Source organism: Dermacentor variabilis, chromosome 1 (genome assembly GCF_050947875.1).
Source record: "Dermacentor variabilis isolate Ectoservices chromosome 1, ASM5094787v1, whole genome shotgun sequence".
Classification (NCBI taxonomy): domain Eukaryota; kingdom Metazoa; phylum Arthropoda; class Arachnida; order Ixodida; family Ixodidae; genus Dermacentor; species Dermacentor variabilis.
In genome coordinates, this window is record NC_134568.1 from 16182592 (window position 1) to 16205487 (window position 22896).

Consider the following 22896-nt stretch of genomic DNA (forward strand, 5'->3'; position numbering starts at 1 on the left):
TTCATGACGGAGTGGAGCTTCTCAACGGAATTCGACTGTGGGTGGTACACTGAGCTGTGTAACAGCTTTACCCCACACCTTTCGAGAAAAGTTGTCGTCAAAGCGCTAGTAAACACTGTGCCCTGATCTGATTGGATTTCCGCAGGAAAACCAACTCGCGCAAATATGGACAGTAGTGCATTGACTATCTCAACTGAGCTGAGTTCTTTAAGCGGCACTGCTTCAGGGAACTTTGTCGCTGGGCAGATCACAGTCAAAATGTGTCTGTACCCCGTAGCTGTTACCGGCAGAGGTCCCACTGTATCAATAACGAGCCGTCTAAAAGGCTCCGTAATGATAGGTACCAATCTCAACGGCGCCCTCGATTTGTCCCCTGGTTTGACCACCCGCTGACAGGTGTCACATGTCCACACGAAGTGGTCTGCGTCCCGAAAACACCCTGGCCAATAGTACTCTTGCAAGAGACGGTCCTTAGTTTTCTTAACTCCTAGGTGTCCGGACCATGAACCCCCGTGCGACAAGCGCAACAGATCCTGACGATAGCATTGAGGAACGATCAACTGATCGAACTCCACTCCCCTGCGGTCTAGATACTTCCGGTACAGGACTCCACCTCTTTCCACAAAACGCGCATTTTTCCTGGCGATACCTTCCTTGACATTGCAGCGTATGTTTTCTAGGCTGCCATCCTTCTTTTGCTCGGCTATCAAAGCCGACCGGCTGACTTTTAGCAACCTATCCAGTCCGTCTGACGTAGGCGCGATGAGCAAATCTGCAGATGGCTCTTCTAACTTTCCCGCATCGGGAATTTCCTCTCCAGTATCTGGTGCCTTTAACGTTACAGACTCAATTTTATTCAGTTCGGGCGTGCTCTGAATATCAGCTTGCTGCGCCTCTGACCCTTTCTCATTGTTCGACAACGTCGGCCCCGCAACTACCGCCTTTGCAGCGAGCTCCCGAACCTTCGATCTGGTTAAGGCCTGAACGCTAGCCTCACCAAACAAAAGCCCCTTCTCGCGCAGGAGGTGATCGGACCTGTTGGAAAATAGGTACGGGTACTGGGGGGGGGGGGGGGGCAGCATAGATGACACTGCGGCCTCCGTCTCAAGTGCTCCGAAAGGTCCTTCAATAAGCACTTTTGCTACGGGCAGACACACACTATGAGCTTCCACGGCTTGCTTGATCCATGCGCACTCGCCCGTGAACATATGGGGTTCTACGTAAGAGGGGTGAACTACATCCATTGTAGCTGCGGAATCGCGAAGCACTCGGCACTCTTTCCCGTTCACGAGGAGGTCACGCATGTAAGGCTCGAGAAGCTTCATGTTCTCGTCAGTGCTGCATAATGACAAAAACACGACTTTTGTTTTTGTTTCCGGACACTGCGCCGAAAAGTGACCCGGCTTCTGGCACGTGTAACACACGCGCGCTTGCCTCGTCTCGAACCGCTTTCTGCGTTCGGCTTCGGCTGCCGCCGTCTCCTTACGTTCGGTCGGACTTTCACTCGCATCCGCACTACGTGTGTCCCCCCTTGCTCTCATGGGTGTGAACTTCGGCCTCTCAAACTTGGAGCCAAATTCACCCTTTTGACCGTCCTTAGCTCCGGGAGCCCGACGCGTCACAAACTCCTCGGCTAGCTCAGCGGCTTTAGCCACCGTACAAACGTCTGGCCTATCCAAGACCCAGTACCGCACGTTCTCAGGTAACCGACTATAAAACTGTTCCAGCCCGAAACACTGCAGAACTTTCTCGTGGTCACCAAACGCTTTCTCTTCTTTGAGCCACTCCGGCATGTTTGACATAAACCTGTAGGCAAACTCTGTATATGACTCACTTTTGCCTTTCTCATTTTCCCGAAACTTCCGACGGAACGCCTCCGCTGACAGCCTGTACTTTTTTAGCAGACTCGATTTCACTTTGTCGAAATCCTCTGCCTCCTCTCTATTCAAGCGAGCGACTACGTCGGCCGCCTCGCCGGGTAACAAAGTGAGCAAGCGCTGTGGCCACGTTTCCCGAGAGAACCCCTGCTTCTCGCACGTTCGCTCAAAGTTAACCAGGAACAAACCAATGTCCTCTCCAAGCTTAAACGGCCGCATCAGGTCAGTCATTTTGAATAATACGCGTTCTCCTGCACCGTGTGCCTGACTTCCATTACGAGCGCGTTCCATCTGTACCTCGAGACGCTTCATTTCCAAAGCGTGTTGACGGTCGCGCTCTTGTTGCTCTCGCTCTTTCTGTTCTTTACGTTCACGCTCTTCTTTTTCTTTCTGTTCTTTAATTTCGCGCTCCTGTCTTTTTGCCGTCTCCCTCTCCTCAATGGTCTCAAGGCATTCCGACAGCTCGTCATCCTCAGCTTCTAACTCAAGAATAGCCCTTAGCAGTTCTGGTTTTCTGAGTTTGTCTGAGACATCCAGACCCAACTCTCTTGCAAGCTCCAGCAATTTCGGTTTGCGCAACGACTTCAAATCCATGGCTGCTCTGAATGCTGCTTTCTCTACTGCCTATTATTGTCTTGCCGCAAACTAACCCGGCAGCAACGACAACCACAATTACCAGCTCTGTTTCTGACACTAACAAAAGCCTGGCAAAGCTCAGAAGAAGAAAGTCCCGCACTCACCAAACCTCGTAGCCAAGAATTCAGCGCAGTCGTTCCGCTGCAGGCAACCAGTCATCACACAGGGCTCGTTGCACTGCTCCCGGATGGTCGTTGAGCTGCTCAGCATACAGTCAACTGCATATCTTCGCTGCTGGCCTCCGTTGTCGCGATCTCACCGCTGGCAGACAGTTGTTGTAATCGCACCGCTGGCACGAGTTGTTGGGAACTCGGCGCTGACGCCCGTTGTTGCACCTGGGTCGCAAGCCCCAAGGGTAGCGTTGGCCTGGCGGCCTGGGGTACAACTGGAAGCATCCGAAGGTCCCGGCAAAGCATGAGTCGACTGGTAACAGCAAAACAACTTGTTTATTCTAACATCGCAAAGAGTTGGCGGTCAGGTCGACCGAAGTAGAGAGACGGGAGAGCACGTTACTCAACAGAAGAAATCGGAGCCTCTTTGGCGTCCGGGGGCAGCTGCTTTTATACTCTCGCAGTTGAGGGCAAGAAGGAACCCCTCTATAGACGAGCACGTGACTGTGCCGCTCGGGCACAATGGGATAAGGTGGCGCAGCCGTCGTGCCGGCGCCGCTGGGGCACAATGGGAGGAGAAGGTGGCTCACACGTCGTGTCGGCGCCGGTCAGACCCCCTCGCTTCACAGTTGGGGGAGCTCCTCTCCCCGGCTGCCGCGCTTCGACAAGCGTGGGCACCAACATGCACATACACACACACACGCACATGAAGACACGTGGCATTGGAACATGCCTGGACGCGCTTGGCAGGGAGGCGTAGCGGCGGCGCCGAACGGGCCAAAATGTCTGCCGCTTTGAACGAAGCCCCGGCGTCCGTTGCATCCGCGCCGGCTTTACCGCGCGTCGTAGGCGAAACGTAACAGCACCCATTGGCACCGGCGCAGTGTCACATTTTGCTAGTAACTCAGTTAATAGGGAATTATTGCTCATGAAAAAGCCAAAACATGACACTGCATCTTTGAAGCTTTCCTTTAGGTATTTTCAGCATCTTTTACCGCAGTGGCAGTAGAGCACGTGCGTACTCGCAGCACTGAGTATTTTAAGTTGTGAGTAAGTTACGGTTCTAAAACTATTGTGCAACTTCTCCCCTACGCCAAATAATGGACGCTAAGTATCCTCTACACTGCTACGAAAATAAATTTATTCTAGGTGACACTGGTAGTGAGCAGTTATGTTATATTTATCAAGGAATCCTTACTGGCTAACATAATGATATAAACACTAACAAAAATATCGGTCACTGTTGCATTCAGGAACAGAGTGTTCACGCAGAGGGCGCATTTATGTTTATTAATAGAAATGTTGTGGTATGAAAAGCCAGGCATATCAAATATTTTGTGAAGGCTTCTTCCACTAAAGTTACTGACAGGTTGGATTCTCATGAGATAAGAAAACGCATTATTCGTCCTGCTCTTGGCGGTAAGGGTACAGCAACACAGTAGCATAAGGCGTTCAGCAGCAGTAACGCGACATATATTTCTAGCGCATTTTCTGTCTATATCACCGCACCCTCAAGCTTTCCATACTAAAATCAGCACCAGACGCATAGCCAATCGAGCGGAGGCAGCCGTTAAACGTTCACGGTTCCTTCTAGCCATTGTTTATCTCGAGGCAAGTTTTTGCGTTCTGGTTCAGCTGAAACGGGACTTGCCGACATATGGTGATACAGCGAGTAAAGTAAGGTTGCCACGCTACAGTAATAAGTGATAGGCCGATATTGGCACCTTACAGCCGTCAGAAGCCGCTGTGACGCTTTTAATTATCACTCCAATATCGCCACCACTAGACTTTGGGCTTGAGAAGTAAGTGAAGTGACACACTAAACCAACAAGAGGCAAATCTCTTGTCGACTTAGGGCATTATTGTCTCACTTACGTTTCGTGGGCTCGTCTGAGTGTTATAATTCGAGCTCTGTCGAGCTCAAGCTTGGGAACGTTCGTGCTTCTGATCTCGAGTGCGACCATGCCCAATCATATTGGAAGAATGTGCGCTGGGCATTTTCAAGTATCGGGCACTACTTGCCCCGTGGTAACTGATCGGAGGTGTCGGGACAATTGTGCATCGCGTCCATTCAAGTTCGATTTCTCCGCTCACTAGGCTCTGGCGCTGCTGTCACGGTGCAATGCTAAAAAAAAACGAAAAAGAATTGGCAAGTTGGTGCTGGTTCATGATGAAACGAGCGGCGCGAAAGCAAAAGGACAGAAAGAAGGCATAATTCAAACAGTACGAACACTGAACCTGAACCAGTTTTCCGTCAATAAAATGTAATTGAAGTTAAGCGCGCGCTCTGTTCTAATTATTGTTCTAATTGTTCTTCAGTGCAGTGTGCCTACACACTCGGTAGCAATTGCGGGACAGGCTGCTGCTGGTAAAAGAAAGCAGCAAGAGCGAGTGAGAGCCTCAGATGAGCTGGGCACGAATTCAGAAAAACCTCTTACGCTATAATTGTTTGTAAAAGCGCATTCCAGCCAATCCTGGATCCGGACATATCATTATCGAAGGTGGCCTACCAATACCAAGTAGCACTTACGAACGAAAGGCTTTGTGAATTTGAACCCTGTTTCTCATCATAGAGAATATAAATAAACAAAGAGGGATTATGACGTCATACAGACAGCACTGGCTAGCGAACTCTTCATCAAGCCGTTCCCTTCACATTGTAGACATTTTATTCGCGCTGTGGCAGCAGTGTGTCCGGGACCCCGGAAAACTACCGGTCAAGCATTATTGACAGCCATCTTAGCCAAAGGAAAATAAAAAAATTGTTCTGTAGTTTACAATAGGTACACGTTATTAATTTGTTCAAGTATAAGGAATGGGCCCCATGCGTCTAGCTCATATATGTAGTGTTTTTGTTGTAGCAATACTTGTTTCTGGGCTAGCTGGTTCCTCTTATTCCCCGAAGACGCAACCAAGGGCATAAAAATCCATTTGTCGGACATTCTCATGCTGCAGCAAAACTGGTGCCAGGTGGAGAATTTTATATACGTATAGGCTATTGTAACGAGGGTGTCGAACCAAAATATTACCGTTTCAGTTCGGGTTCGGGTTCATTGCTGATTCGGAGTTCGGCGCAGTCTGTTTTATTGCGCCAGGTGGCAATATTCTGCCTAATACTATCGACTTGACCGCATGCGCAAATTTCATCAAGTGGAAGCAGAAATTTACGAATGACTTACACAGATACGGAGGAACCTTCATGTTCATATTAAGGACAGAGGTATTTAGTGAGAATCCCTGCATTAGAGTAAGGTCTACGTAGCTTCCACGCTCGTTACTTTCGAAAGAGCAGAAACAGTTACTTCTCGTTTTGAGCCTGGTTTTTACTACAGGACTGGTGATGAGCGAACTGTAGCATGTGATCTACGGGAGTCGAAGACAGCGCGAATTCGCACTGTATTACATAAATTACAACTTCAAACTTCTAGTCTTCATGAATACTTTGTTAAGCGCAAAAAGACAGACACAAGAAAGACGACAGGACAGGTCCTGTCGTCTTTCTTGTGTCTGTCCTTTTGCGCTTAACAAAGTATTCATGGATTCGCACCAACTAGCCCGCTGTTGTAATCGTACCGTTGGTGCGATTTGTTGGGAACTCGGCGCTGACGCCCGTTGTTGCACCTGGGTCGCAAGCCCCAAGGGTAGCGTTGGCCTGGCGGCCTGGGGTACAACTGGAAGCATCCGAAGGTCCCGGCAAAGCATGAGTCGACTGGTAACAACAAAACAACTGGTTTATTCTAACATCGCAAAGAGTTGGCGGTCAGGTTGACCGAAGTAGAGAGACGGGAGAGCACGTTACTCAACAGAAGAAATCGGAGCCCTCCTTTGGCGTCCGGGGGCAGCTGCTTTTATACTCTCGCAGTTGAGGGCAAGAAGGAACCCCTCTATAGACGAGCACGTGACTGTGCCGCTCGGGCACAATGGGATAAGGTGACGCATACTGTCGTGTCGCCGCCGGTCGGGCACAATGGGGAGGAGAAGGTGGCTCACACTGTCGTGTAGCCGCCGGTCGGGCACAATGGGGAGGAGAAGGTGGCTCACACTGTCGTGTCGGCGCCTGTCAGACCCCCTCGCTTCACAGTTGTTGGGAGCTCCTCTCCCCGGCTGCCGCGCTTCGACAAGCGTGGGCACCAATATGCACATACACTCACACACGCACATGAAGACACGTGGCATCGGAACATGCCTGGACGCGCTTGGCGGGGAGGCGTAGCGGCGACGCCGAACGGGCCAAAATGTCTGCCGCTTTGTTGTAGCCGCGCCGGCTAAACCGCGCGTCGTAGGCGAAACGTAACAGACCGCCCCGCCGGGGGAAGGAGATCCCGATGGACAGGGGACTGCATCCGCTGTCCGGAGGGATGTCGCTCGATGATGCTCATAACCGAAGTCGGGCGTCCCTCGACGTTTCTTGAGCGCAGCGCACAGGGAAGGCCTCGTTCTCTCGTTCAGGTTCGCACAGGACACTGCAAAGTGACTTCGGGAGAGTTCACATTTTTGTTCTCGTTCCCGGCAAGCGTTAGAACTACGCTGAAACTCAACCGCTTAGTCAGCAAGCACGGCACAACCCTCACTGAGCCCTGCCAGGCTCTTTCCCCTTCTATACCACTGCCTAGTTCCTTACAGTAGTCTAGCAGCACTTAGAACGCGTCCACAAATTGGAAAATTACACTAGAAAGCATGTCATCACTTTGAAACACTAAACAAAAGCAATATGTTAAAAATCCTGCCTCAGGAAGAAAAACATCAGTAACAAACAATTTTGAGGCTGATTCCTACGTTAGGGGCTTCGACTTAAGCCATCGGCGTTACCGTTGAGACTCCCTTTTTGTAACGCACCTCAAAGGAATATTGTTGCAAAGCGAGGCTCCAGCGCAGGAGGCGGCCATTTTTGGGAGAGATGGTCTGCAGCCATTGGAGAGGGCAGTGATCCGTCTCAATGATAAACCTCGAGCCGGCTAGATAGCATGACAATTTCTGAACGGCCCACACGAGACACGCACACTCTTTCTCGGTGGCGCTATACGCCTGCTCACGACTGGTCAGCTTACGACTAGCATACAGGACGGGGTGTTCTACTTCTCCATTTTCCCGTTGGCACAGTACAACGCCCATGTCTCGCTCACTAGCATCGCACTGAACTACGAACCCTTTTGTGTAGTATGGCGATCGTAGCACAGGCTGGCTTGTTAGGGCACTTTTTAGGGCGCTAAAAGCTCTTTCCTTTGTCTCGTCCCAGACGACTGTTTGGGGCTCTGTTTTTCTTAGAGCATCCGTCAGGGGAGCCGCGATATCAGAGTACCTGGGGATGTACCTCTGATAGTAGCCGGCGACACCTAAGAACGACCGAATATCGGTCTTCGTGCGCGGTTGCGGGAAGTCTCGCACAGCGGCCACCTTTATTTCAGAGGGGCGGCGACGACCCTGACCAATCACGTGACCGAGGTAGACAACCTCGGCCTGTGCTAACTGGCACTTGGGAGCCTTGACTGTCAAGCCCGCTTCGCGCAGGCGGGTTAGCACTGCCCGCAAGTGTGCCATATGCTCAGACCAGGATGCGGAGAATATCGCTACGTCGTCTAGATACGGTAAAGCGAATTCTTGCTGTCCCCGCAACACTTTATCCATGAGGCTTGAAAAACAGTATGGCGCGTTCTTCAAACCAAAACTCAACACTTTAGGACGGAATGTTCCCATTGGTGAAATGAACGCCGCATACCTACTAGCCTCTTCTGTAAGTGGAACCTGCCAATAACCCCTGACAAGATCTAGGGTGGAAATAAACTGAGCGCTACTAACTTTCTCAAGGCGCTCCTCGATGTTAGGGATCGGATAAATTTGATCCTTAGTGATGGAATTAAGCCTGCGGTAGTCGACGCAAGGACGAGGTTCCTTGCCCGGTACCTCAACTAAAATCAAAGGGGAGGTATAATCACTCTCACCTGCCTCAATAACACCGAGCTGTAGCATTTTCTTTACCTCAGCCTCCATAATATCGTTCTGGCGGGGTGACACCCGATACGCCTTGGATCGTACTGGCTCTGGGGAGGTAAGTTCTATGTCATGAGTGAGGACAGAAGTCCTACCAGGCCTCTCAGAGAACAGACCTTGAAACTCTTGTAAGAGCTGGTGTAGTTCGGTTTTCTGCTCAGGCGACAGCGATGCTCCACTGACTAAGTCACTAATGACCTGATCGGTGTCTTTCCTGTTCGTCACTGAGCTTAGTCCCGGAAGCTCGACCGGAAGCTCTTCGGGAACGTTTACCATCATGCACACTACTGCTTCCCTTTGTCTATAAGGTTTGAGCAGATTACAGTGGTAAACTTGCTGTGCTTTCCGCTTTCCTGGCAGACTCACCACGTAGTTAACGTCCGACAGTTTCTGAACAATTCGTGCTGGGCCCTCCCACTGCACGTCTAGTTTGTTGTTTAGCGATGTGCGCAATATCATGACCTCATCGCCCACCTCAAAACGACGGGCCCTGGCGGTCCGATCATAATAAACCTTGGCCCTCTGCTGGGCCTTTGCCATTGCTTCACCTGACAACTCCTGTGCCCTTCTTAAGCGTTCGAGGAGCTTAAGCACGTACTCCACCACGACTGGGTCGTCGCCCCTGCCTTCCCACGATTCTCGAAGCATGCGAAGCGGAGATCGCAGCGAGCGACCGTACACCAGTTCAGCTGGCGAAAACCCCGTAGCCGCATGCGGCGCGGTCCGTAATGCAAACATCACCCCAGGCAGACACAGCTCCCAGTCAGTTTGATGTTCAAAACACAATGCTCTCAACAGGCGCTTCATGACGGAGTGGAGCTTCTCAACGGAATTCGACTGTGGGTGGTACACTGAGCTGTGTAACAGCTTTACCCCACACCTTTCGATAAAAGTTGTCGCCAAAGCGCTAGTAAACACTGTGCCCTGATCTGATTGGATTTCCGCAGGAAAACCAACTCGCGCAAATATAGACAGTAGTGCATTGACTATCTCAACTGAGCTGAGTTCTTTAAGCGGCACTGCTTCAGGGAACTTTGTCGCTGGGCAGATCACAGTCAAAATGTGTCTGTACCCCGTGGCTGTTACCGGCAGAGGTCCCACTGTATCAATAACGAGCCGTCTAAAAGGCTCCGTAATGATAGGTACCAATCTCAACGGCGCCCTCGATTTGTCCCCTGGTTTGCCCACCCGCTGACAGGTGTCACATGTCCTCACGAAATGGTCTGCGTCCCGAAAACACCCTGGCCAATAGTACTCTTGCAAGAGACGGTCCTTAGTTTTCTTAACTCCTAGGTGTCCGGACCACGAACCCCCGTGCGACAAGCGCAACAGATCCTCACGATAGCATTGAGGCACGATCAGCTGATCGAACTCCACTCCTCTGCGGTCTAGATACTTCCGGTACAGGACTCCACCTCTTTCCACAAAGCGAGCATTTTTCTTGGCGATACCTTCCTTGACATTGCAGCGTATGTTTTCTAGGCTGCCATCCTTCTTTTGCTCGGCTATCAAAGCCGACCGGCTGACTTTTAGCAACCTATTAAGTCCGTCTGACGTAGGCGCGATGAGCAAATCTGCAGATAGCTCTTCTAACTTTCCCGCATCGGGAATTTCCTCTCCAGTATCTGGTGCCTTTAACGTTACAGACTCAAGATTATTCAGTTCGGGCGTGCTCCGAATATCAGCTTGCTGCGCCTCTGACCCTTTTTCATTGTTCGATAACGTCGGCCCCGCAACTACCGCCTTTGCAGCGAGCTCCCGAACCTTCGATCTGGTTAAGGCCTGAACGCTAGCCTCACCAAACAAAAGCCCCTTCTCGCGCAGGAGGTGATCGGACCTGTTCGAAAATAGGTACGGGTACTGGGGGGGCAGCATAGATGACACTGCGGCCTCCGTCTCAAGCGCTCCGAAAGGTCCTTCGATAAGCACCTTTGCTACCGGCAGACACACGCTATGAGCTTCCACGGCTTGCTTGATCCATGCGCACTCGCCCGTGAACATATCGGGTTCTACGTAGGAGGGGTGAACTACATCCATCGTAGCTGCGGAATCGCGAAGCACTCGGCACTCTTTCCCGTTCACGAGGAGGTCTCGCATGTAAGGCTCGAGCAGCTTCATGTTCTCGTCAGTGCTGCATATTGACAAAAACACAACTTTTGGTTTTGTTTCTGGACACTGCGCCGAAAAGTGACCCGGCTTCCGGCACGTATAACAAACGCGTGCTTGCCTCATCTCGAACCGTTTTCTGCGTTCGGCTTCGGTTGCCGCCGTCTCCTTTCGTTCGTTTTGCCGCCGTCTCCGCCGTCTCCTTTCATCCGCACTACGTGTGTCGCCCCTTGCTCTCATGGGTGTGAACTTTGGCCTCTCAAACTTGGAGCCAAATTCACCCTTTTGACCGTCCTTAGCTCCGCGAGCCCGACGCGTCACAAACTCCTCGGCTAGCTCAGCGGCTTTAGCCACCGTACAAACGTCTGGCCTATCCAAGACCCAGTACCGCACGTTCTCAGGTAACCGACTATAAAACTGTTCCAGCCAGAAGCACTGCAGAACTTTATCGTGGTCACCAAACGCTTTCTCTTCTTTGAGCCACTCCTGCATGTTTGACATTAGCCTGTACGCAAACTCTGTGTATGACTCACTTCTGCCTTTCTCATTTTCCCGAAACTTCCGACGGAACGCCTCCGCTGACAGCCTGTACTTTTTTAGCAGACTCGATTTCACTTTGTCGAAATCCTCTGCCTCCTCTCTATCCAAGCGAGCGACTACGTCGGCCGCCTCGCCGGGTAACAAAGTGAGCAAGCGCTGTGGCCACGTTTCCCGAGAGAACCCCTGCTTCTCGCACGTTCGCTCAAAGTTAACCAGGAACAAACCAATGTCCTCTCCAAGCTTAAACGGCCGCATCAGGTCAGTCATTTTGAACAATACTCGTTCTCCTGCACCGTGTGCCTGACTTCCATTACGAGCGCGTTCCATCTCTATCTCGAGACGCTTCATTTCCAAAGCGTGTTGACGCTCTTCTTTTTCTTTCATTTCTTTACGTTCGCGCTCTTCTTTCTCTTTCTGTTCTTTAAGTTCGCGCTCCTGTCTTTTTGACCTCTCCTCAATAGTCTCAAGGCATTCCGACAGCTCGTCATCCTCAGCCTCTAACTCAAGAATAGCCTTTAGCAGTTCTGGTTTTCTGAGTTTGTCCGAGACATCCAGACCCAACTCTCTTGCAAGCTCCAACAATTTCGGTTTGCGCAACGACTTCAAATCCATGGCTGCTCTGAATGCTGCTTTCTCTACTGCCTATTATTGTCTTGCCGCAATCTAACCCGGCAGCAACGACAACCACAATTACCAGCTCTGTTTCTGACACTAACAAAAGCCTGGCAAAGCTCAGAAGAAGAAAGTCCCGCACTCACCAAACCACGCAGCCAAGAATTCAGCGCAGTCGTTCCGCTGCAGGCAACCAGTCATCACACAGGGCTCGTTGCACTGCTCCCGGATGGTCGTTGAGCTGCTCAGCATACAGTCAACTGCATCTCTTCGCTGCTGGCCTCCGTTGTCGCGATCCCACCGCTGGCAGACAGTTGTTGTGATCGTACCGTTGGTGCGATTTGTTGGGAACTCGGCGCTGACGCCCGTTGTTGCACCTGGGTCGCAAGCCCCAAGGGTAGCGTTGGCCTGGCGGCCTGGGGTACAACTGGAAGCATCCGAAGGTCCCGGCAAAGCATGAGTCGACTGGTAACAACAAAACAACTGGTTTATTCTAACATCGCAAAGAGTTGGCGGTCAGGTTGACCGAAGTAGAGAGACGGGAGAGCACGTTACTCAACAGAAGAAATCGGAGCCCTCCTTTGGCGTCCGGGGGCAGCTGCTTTTATACTCTCGCAGTTGAGGGCAAGAAGGAACCCCTCTATAGACGAGCACGTGACTGTGCCGCTCGGGCACAATGGGATAAGGTGACGCATACTGTCGTGTCGCCGCCGGTCGGGCACAATGGGGAGGAGAAGGTGGCTCACACTGTCGTGTCGCCGCCGGTCGGGCACAATGGGGAGGAGAAGGTGGCTCACACTGTCGTGTCGGCGCCTGTCAGACCCCCTCGCTTCACAGTTGTTGGGAGCTCCTCTCCCCGGCTGCCGCGCTTCGACAAGCGTGGGCACCAATATGCACATACACTCACACACGCACATGAAGACACGTGGCATCGGAACATGCCTGGACGCGCTTGGCGGGGAGGCGTAGCGGCGACGCCGAACGGGCCAAAATGTCTGCCGCTTTGTTGTAGCCGCGCCGGCTAAACCGCGCGTCGTAGGCGAAACGTAACACCGCCAACGCATTGTGCTGAACTATCTAGTCTCCAGCTAGAAAAGAAGCCATCGTTTCACATTTTGCTCAGTTTACTGCTTTTTTAGAAGGAGAGGACATTGATGCTTTTGAACGATGGACAAGGACGGTTTGTTCTGAACCATAAGTAGATCTTTTTTTTTTGTGCACTTACGTTGGCGCATCTACGCAAGACTATGTTGCGCGTAGTCTTGCGCTGGTTAAGGGCGGACAAAGAAGTCAAAATTATAAGTCGGCAAAGTAAATATCACTTAGACTTGGTCACAAATTTTTTTCTTGGGGCTCATTCGGACTCATAATCACCAACATTGTTCTTAGCCGGGCACACTCAGACTCAGACTCACTAAAATTCTGGTCAGCTGGGCTCACTCGCACTCAAGCTGACCAAAATTCCCCTCAGCTGGACACACTCGGACTCAATCTCAGCAAACTTCCTCTCAGCCGGGCTCAGTCGGACTCAAATCACCGAAATTCCGCTCAGCCACGCTCACTCGCACGGAAACTCACCAAAATTCCGCTCAGCAGGGCTCACTCGGACTCAAACACACTAAAGTTCTTCTCAGCCGGGCTCACATGGACTCAAACTCACCAAAATTCCACTCAGCCGGGCTAACTCCGACTCAAACTCACCGAAATTCCGCTCAGCAGGGCTCACTCGGGCTCAAACTCACCTAAATTCCCCTCAGCCGGACACATTTGGGCTCAGACTTACCGAAATTCCGCTAAGCAAGGCCCACTCGGACTCAAACTCACCCACAATTCCGCTCAGTCGGGCTCACTCGGACTCAGAATCACCAAAATTCTGCTCAGCTGGGCTCACTAGAACTCAGAATCACCAAAATTCCGCTCAGACGGGCTCACTCGGACTCAAACTCACCAAAGTTCATCAAACTCAGACTCGTAAGTCGGTCTGCGTCTGCGTGAGTCGACTGATGAGCAAGTTTGCCGACCTATGGTCAAAAGCACGCACATTGTGCCGACGAATAATTGCTATAACTCTAAGAGCTTTGTACTCTGGTTGCCTAAGCACCAGTCTTTCGTTGAACCATGACATGTAACAAAAGCAGATGGCGCGTGCCGTTTAGAGCCGCGATTACAAGCTCACTGTGAAAGTGACGGCATTCATAAGCGACCGCAGTGTTATTATTGCGATAATTTATGCAGCTGAACTCGTTGATATACCTTCTCAAGAACATAGTCTTTTTCCCTTTCCGTGTTTATTTAATTAATTTATCGAGTTTTAGTAACAAGGTCACCTGAAGGACTAATTGGGAGCGTAACCAGAATTGTTGATACCGTGGAGCCCCTGAAACACCTTTTCGTCCGCGGAACACAATAGGCATGGCCGACGTTAGAAGTGCAAGCACCTCTGCCGAAGTGGCCGTAGCTACCAGCACATACCTATTGTCTATCCCTATTTTCGCGCGAAACGCGACTCATATCAATCTGCTAGTAGGGGGCACCGGCTGAAGTATAGTTACTCGAACAGTCATGCAAGCTATTCAGCGCTCATTGTCGCCTTACGTGCTTGAACCGTTTTATGCCGAACCGGTAAGCGTTATTACAGCGAAAGCTTTACTGGCCGCGACCTTGCGATTTCGCCGTGGCCGTGCTCCGTGGAGACACATGACGTCACACCGCGTTCCTCGTCGATGCGTTCGCCTCCGCTCGCTTCGACAGCTGTGTCGCATGCTTGATAACATGTCGGAGGATTGAAAAGGAGAGCTCGCGTGCGCCGCAACCACAGTTGAGGCGGCAGTATGGACGGCGACAATTCTGATAAGCAGGAGGAGGCCTGGAATCGACATCGGAACGAGATGAAGAGGAAACGAATCGCCCAGGAAACAGACGAACAGCGCGCTGAACGACTGGCTAAACGCCGCAACATAGCTAGACAACCAGACTAACCTGGATTTGCAATCAAGATTAACCAAGTCTAACCATGCTATGTTTTAGCTTTCGCTACGTATATCCTGGCATAGCCGAGCTAAGCCACTGCCAATTTTTTTCTTTTTTTCGGTTCAGGTTCGGTTTGCGTTGAGGCACGCTCCAAAAATATTGGCTCGGGTTCAGTTCCGCCTAAAATTGCGGTTCGGTGACGATTTTCGGTTCGGCGTCGGTTCCACACCTTGATTGTAACAAGCGTCGTCTTTTTACCCACCAAAATTTAGAATATTATTACAGAAGGCATAACCCGAAGTCTTTCGGGTCCCCTTCTGCTGGCCATTGTTGATGCTGCTTTCTGGCCGAATAGCTCACATGCAGAAAATAAAAGCATCACGTTTCCGATGACGGGATCGAACCTCAGCCTCCCAGCACAACAGCCTGATGCTCTAACCATAAGACTATAACCACACGCATATATCCCTCGCCCCAACGCCAAATAGCTCTTTGAGACAATTGGCGCGTGCGCCTCGTCTATTTTATGGTGGGAATACATTAGGCAAAATAAGAAAGAGAGCTTGGTGACGCAACCCACCGCTCCTTTTCAAAGGGCACGCTCATAGCCTCCATCCATCCTCCGCCTCTTTGACGTTTGCGGGACGCGTTCTTCGGCGAAGTCCACTGCGCGCCACTTATCAAGGTGCGCTGTTTCGTTTTACCGGCATACGTAAACTTCGCTTACATCGATTCCCGCACCTGAATTAATTTTGTGTTTCCCGTGCCTCCAGAAGTCGGCCCAATGCGTTATCTTGAGCTCGACGGAGGCGGCCCAGCGTGCTTGTTTCACGGTAGCTTTTAATCGATGCTCACTTGTTCGAGTGCTTTGCCAAACACTCTGTGCACATTGTCTCCTGATATGCCTTTGCAACTTCGCTCGCTTCTTGTAACGTATCCAATGATCACCTTCGTTGCAACGTGCAAATGTAGCAGCTGCACGTCGCTATCCCATCTGCTGTCTTTCTGAGAGGCTGCGCGCTGATATCGACAGTGCGAGGTGCTAAAGCCTAGCGTCGCGTTAGTACGTAGTGGGCCGACTTTTTATGGTTTCAGTTTTATCAACTCACGCTCCCTCCAAATATTTTCTTTCTCCGTGGGTCCCAATAAATGTCTGTGTTACGCGCGTACGCCGCTGTGCAGCCTGAAGCTGGACCCAGACACCGGCAAAGTGACTCTGGTGTCGTCGGAGGGTCTTGACCGCGAGTCGGTGCCCGAGTACGCACTCACTGTCGAGGCGCAGGACGGTGGAGGGCGCAGAGCTTCGACACAGCTCCTGGTGCGCCTGGGAGACGCCAACGACAACGCGCCTTCGTTCAGGCAGCCACGCTACGACGCCGTGCTCACAGCAGACCTGGCGGACTTTGCGGAGCCTCTCATCGTCCAGGTAAAATCAAAACTATACATTTGGAAGCTGGCATTCCCTTGAATAAGCATTGATTCAGTGAAAATGGTTGCTGACGAATAGCAACAGCACCCACGTGGGTGATTTATTCTTTTTTTTCTAAGGACGGACCGAGGCACCGCAGCCATTTCAAAAATTCTTGACATGTGCTTTAGAAACAGACTAAAACATAGTATAGAGCTCCCGCCGAGTCGAAACGTTAGCGCGTGAGCTCCAGATCTCTGACAGTGCCTAGCAGAGCCGTATTCCACTCTCAATCAGCCAATGTATCAGAAATTTGGACATTTAATAATGCACTGGAACTTCATCAATTGATCTCCTTCACGAAGACACCAATTTCAGCTGTCCAACAGTCGGCTTGCACCGTCTCTTTAGCTACTTAGCCATGAAGTCCATTGCAGACTGTCTCACTAGAAGACTGCAACTTTGCTGAAAACCTGGTCATGGCTAACGAAGTTGGACACGCTTTACACCAGCTCGTCACTGGTTTGTGCTTTCCCATATTCTACTGTAATTCATCGTTACTAGCTAGTTTACAAGAGACCGGTCTAACATGAAACGCTATTATACCGAACAGCTTCATCAATATTAGTCCTTCATGGTTATGTTATGCTACCTGTAGCTTCCGGTACATTGGGCGGTTTTAGTAAGACGGTATAATATTTAGACGAGCTACCTGATGGCCACCTGCACGTGCTAATCAATAAATATTCTAAGCCATTAACAGTTGAACAACCATGGCATAACGTACGTAAATGCATTTTGCCTGGAAAAAAAAATTATCGCATTCAACGCGGACGCCGATCCCGTTTATTTCCCTGGATCCAATAGTCAGGCTACCTACACAGGTGCCTTTGTCCGCATTATTCTATGCGCTTCTAACTACGGATGAGTTAGTTTTAGAGGGATAGCTCTCTCATACGTTTATGTATGGCGTGTATCGCCGAGTATCCGCGTGGGAGAAGGCGAAGGGCGGAGAGAGAAAGGATTCATGTGATCTCACGCACTTAGTAGTCAGTATAGTCTTTATGGATTAACTAGTGCGAAATCGCGATTTACATATTCGTAAGAACAAGACTCTTGTAGGAGAATCAGTTGCAGCTAAAACATTTTTACTCGGTGGCCTGCTGCCTTAGCTAAAAACTTTCTTCACCACCTGCACCTTGTCTTAATGCTTCTGGAACGGCCTACCTTCCTGACCTATGCCTCTTTTACTTACATGGTGCCTAGCTGTCCAGTAATACGAACGTCCAGTACTTGTACCGAGACTGCTCATAGCATTGCGGCAGTCATTATCGTAGCTTTCAACATAACTGCGTGTAATGTACTGACGACGATGCGGTGCACAGAACAATTGTAGCGGTTGTATGGACATAAAGGCAGTTCATATGAAGCACATGTTCCGCTATTGCGTGTGCGTTCGGATGCATTACGCAAAACATTTTTTTTCTGCATGTGGCGCTTGATCGATTACTATTGGGACATCGCCGAGTTCGCGCGGCAGCCTCCGCGGATCCAGCGAAATGATTCTAGTGCTAGTGAATATAACTCCGCGGAGTGTTTTATCACGTCTTTACCACCTCCGCTTGGTACCACTAAGCGTTCGCGGTGGATTACCTAGCGCGCACAGCTGACACCTTGCAGGGGTGGTATCGGTAACGGTAAGGTCGTAACGCTATGCTAAACCGCTAATGTGGCTTGATACACAACCTTTTCGCACGTATTAAGGCCTGAAAACAAGTCGCGGACGCTTGTCAAAAGTGTTGCAGAAGCATGTGAAATCGTGCAATGTAAAGAAACAATGTGAGTGTCCCGTTTCCAAAAGATATACGGGGGGATAATTTGTAAGTTTCCTGAAACTTTTAAAAATCTCCTGTCGCAGATAACATTGTTCTAGTCCTTGAGCTGGATTATTCAGAGAAGTGGACATTACTTGCCCGAGAAATCGAAACACACATTAAACTGATTTTTTTAATCACTGAGTGCCTTCCTAATTAATTACTTTACGACGCATATTGCAGTTTACGAATTGTAGCCGGTGAGCTTGCAAGCCATATCCATCAGGAATGACCTTACAGAATGACACCAGGTTGGAGATATGCGCCATCAAACTTGCCGTGAAGATGTACTGTTGCTCCACTTACTTTAACAACAAAACGCTATTTTATGCACTGAAGCGCAAAAGCGACTCTAACGCCTGTGTATTTCGTCCCCCACTTTGGGAAATATCTCGTAAGTGTTGTCATCATGGAGATTAATTTCAACTGGATACATCTTGCAAACTCACGGGCTAAAAAGCTTTGCAATATTAATTTGTGAATTATCTGAACGTGTGTTTCGATTTATCGGGCTAATAATTTCCGCCTCTTTGAATAAACCAGATACAGGACGAGAATCATCCTATCTGCCACAGGCGATGTTGAAAGGTCCGGAAACTTGTGATCGCTCCGTGTACGTTAAGGTGCGGATGCGCGATTGTTGGATGGCATAACGAACTTTGGTCCATCGACTCTATACGTTTTCTTAATTGCCGGCAGCTGTTCATGCGAAGCTTGACCGACCGCGGATTCGAACCACCGACCTCCGAGTGGCGAGACCACCACGCTAACCGCTTCAGCCACTGTCGATTCAGTGCACACGACGTTAAAGCGGGGTTTTATATGCATGAAAAAAGTAGACGCAGCGCAAGGCGCGAGCCAATCACAGGCGTCCCCTCCCTCCGGAGAAGGGAAAGGGTTAGATCGCATGTTGGCTCGCCTCGCGCCCGCCGTTTCCAGTCAGTTCAGGCCCGGCAGTCAGATGGGGAGGCCGCGTGTGTTTAGTTCTGTCGAAGAGCAAGCTGCGTTGAAGGAACGGCAGCAGGAGCGGGCCGCGCATCGTGCGTTAGGTCAAAGAACATGCGGCGTTTGATCAACGCCGCCGGGAACTTCTTGAGAAAGGGCTCGTCGTCGACGTGCCGACCTCGCAGTGAGGGAGCGCGAAGCCCAGGCGTTACGACAACGAAGAGCAGCGGATTCCGAGCTTCGCTTGCACTCCTCAGTAGTGGAAGGGTGGTCAATTCTTTTGTATGTGTGTTGTGAACTTTTGGAAATTGTTTTTTGTCAGTGCAGTGTTATTTCATTCTGTGGAGGTAGTGCACGATAGACGAGCTCCAAGTCGGTGCTACCTGTAGCGCCAACTTTCAAGCGCCTTTCATTCACGTGCACCTTGCGCAACATTGCGTAGGCTTTCCTGAGCATATCTCAATGTATCCGCACATCATGCGCCAAATCTATTGGAAGCTAACCTGCACCACCTCTTGACCACGGTTGTGACAAAACTCGCAATAGCAAGTTTGTCGGCTGCGCAGGGCATGTCATTTATCGCGTGCCTTGGTCATGTGGTCAGCGCGTTGTTGGTCACACAGGTAGATGCGCGAACGATCGGATTATAGAGCGCAACAGAAATGTTAACATGCAGTGTCTGACGGTCTAGTTGTCTCTTGATAACACGAAATAAACGGCACTACCATGTGGAAATACGTTGGGAAAAAATACAAATGCACACACAGGCAATTCTCTTTGTCTGTACACTCTTTTCATGTGCTCTGGCACTATTTGCTTTGAGTGATATTGTTAAGAAAAGCAGTAGCTTCCCATATCTTCATTGCGGACAGTGCGGTTGTCACCCAAATTTTATGACGCTATTATTATCTGGAAAAGCCATAAGCAGCTGATCAGAGAGCTTACTAGAGCGGCAATGATAAAGGCGCTTGGCGACCTTTGTGCGTCAGTCTTATCTTACAATCAGAAAAATAGCTCTAATACCTGTGAGCAATGATCTGTGGATGCACTGAGAATGCGTCGGTAACCATATTAATGTTGTAAATTGCAATGTTCACTTGAATAAAAGAGCAGTTGAAAGTTGTCACTACATATTTCTTTGACTCACCCATTGTCTCCCCTCGGCACAGCATATTCTCGCAAGAAGCCACACAAATTTACCTCAGATGATTTATTAGGCGTAACGCCGCAAGCCGCATGCCCATGGGCGTGGAAGCCGTAACGTTTGTGTTCATAAGCGTGCCTTACGCAGAACGAATGCATGGCACGTACCTTACGTAGCCGGCGCACACAGTGCTGAAATAAAGCTGCAACTGTACCTGTATCAGCGCTATACGCATATCAAAGGCGTTAGGCGCGCTTCAGAAGCTTTCATCGCCAAAGATGCTTTACGTTTACCGTCCATAGGCAGAATACCAAATGTAACATTCCTACATGAGCACAACGTTTGTGTACATCACAAAATATACCTACAAGGTGCCGAATGGCCGCTGTGACCGGTGTTTTAACACGATAGCGTTAAGCCCGCGTCGCAGAAAATCCAGCGCTGGCGTCGGACGTCGTTTCGGCGAAAATATTTTCGAACCACCCATACCCAAGCCCTCCATTAGACGCAAGAAATTCACTGAACTGATTGAATTTGTCAAGCTAAAATACGTGTAAAAATCGTAAACTATGTCTTACACACAACCTACAGACATGATAGCTGTCTGACTGTAATTTGACTATACCAGAAAACATAATTCTGTTATGCGAAAACTCAAAGAAACCCCTTTTCCAGCGTTTCTACTATTCACAAACCAGCCGCAGCGTCCGTCATTTGCGCGCGCCGGCGCGCGGCTGTCTCGGGGGCCACGGAGTGGCGCGCCCGGTTCCTTGCAATACCGTCACATTGCGACCCACGCAAGAGGCTGCGTTTCTACCAGAAAGCCCGCCTTAGTGCATAGCGTTCGCGGCCAGCGTTTCCCGGTAAACATTACGGTTACATGCGCTCCAGTTGCCGGGAAGCGTGAGAAACAGCCAGGGATCTTTGAATGCTATCGCGTTCCACTCTTAAAGGCGAAGCTTAAGCGTCCTCTAGATTTTTTATTACATGTTTGGGAAACGTAAAAATCATCGACAAAACTGTTTTCCTCATACTTCAACAAGACTACGAAAAATGCCTGCAAAAAATATCAGTGAAAGGGTAAACCTGCGTGTCTTGTCCTTCTTTCGCCATACCAATAACTGCTGTGCTCTTTTATAACCAACAGCATTAAACCAGCCAGCTAACTCAGAGCCCGAGGACGTGCGCTTAATGACCGTATATGGCCTTCTCTCACGGCACTGAGTCACGCAAGGGACTTGTTCTAGCATCTGGACATCATTTCATGTTTATGCGGTGAAGGCATAGCTACTACTCCTTTTTTTTTGTTTGTTGTTTTCTTATGTTAATGAGGCGCTGCTGTGTACTTCCTGTTCAATCACGCACGGGTGATTGAGATTATAGCAGACAGAAAAAATAAGCTTCAGCGATAGTTAGCCCTACTATAATAAGCTTTTGTGGCAGTATTAAGCCGACACGCGGTGTATACGTATATCAGCGAATCTTCCGATATTGTAGAGGGCGTCTCATATTGGGGCTGTTTTTGTGATGGGACCTTGGAAAACTGGTTGCAATTTGTCAGGGTGCTCCTTTACTCAGCTACATGTAGGAAATTACCGTTTTAAAAAGGCAGTCTGGTTTTGAGGTTATTGGCACACTGTGACACATAAATGCAGTCGCCTTCTGTTCTGAAGAAACAAGAACTGTAAGTTCGATGAGTTTATACGATTTATTGTTTGCCTTAATAGTATTCGTATTCAAACATTGAGTTAGGCTAACTCGAGAAATAGTTGAGGCTTTCTACATCCCCCCTAACAATTACGCTACGTGTATTAGCCGCGTATCAATACCCGTACTAAAGAGTAAATTTTTTTAAGTCGTGTCAAGTGTCAACTTGATACTGCTGCAGCTCACACTTGATACTGTCACAACGTGATGCCCCCACAGCTCGTGTGCGTGTTATGGCTTCCAGGTTTTGGTTTTTCGTCTTTTTCTTTCGTTTTCTTCTGGGGTCTCAGTGATATAATAGGCAATGTTTTAATGTTTTGAGGGCACTGTAGCAGAAACAGCAAAATTTCGCTTGATGGTTGGTCATGTTTTCTATGGAATCTTTTTTTTTTCGCACATAAATGGGGTTGTGGGCACGAAATAAGCTGCCTGAAAACGCATGCACAAAGCGCACAAAGCCTGTGCAATGGAAGGCGTAGTACACGCACGAACGCACACATGTATGTTTCGCGACAGAGGGACCTCACACGAAAGCCGGCACAGGTGCTTAGGTCTATAGCGTGCTGCAGATACACCAGAACCTAGACTCACGCACATAGTTCCGCGCCGCGACCTCCTCTTTAGGGTGCATTTGAATTTTGAAAGATATCAGCCGTTGCCCATTCACGTTGCAATGGCTTTCCATGAAAGTTAAAAAATCACCATAATTTCTACTCTTGTTTATAGGCTTCCGTGCTCCGAGATCATTTGCGGTCACACGTACATTGACCTATTTGATCTTGCACTGAATGCAACTATAATGTTAAAGCTGATTGATTGATTTTCCTTGGAGGAATATTGTTGGTATGTGTTGCATCGCAACTCACCTTCTTGTTGTTCTTTTTAAGTTTGTTTCAATCAATATTATTATTATTAGACATTATTACAATTACAAAGGAAATGTAATACAGAAGGAGGTCCCAAAGTAAAAACTGTCAGG

At 49.6% G+C, this 22896-nt stretch overlaps 1 protein-coding gene across 1 annotated transcript in view; it reads left to right on the top strand.

Moving 5' to 3' along the window:
* The window catches only part of Cad86C (Cadherin 86C), an 80632-nt gene that overhangs the window by 40932 nt on the left and 16804 nt on the right, over positions 1–22896 (top strand). Inside the window, exon 12 of the mRNA XM_075698370.1 lies at positions 16022–16265. Within this exon, the coding sequence (XP_075554485.1) occupies positions 16022–16265 (244 nt within the window). The remainder of the gene's footprint in view (positions 1–16021; positions 16266–22896) is intronic.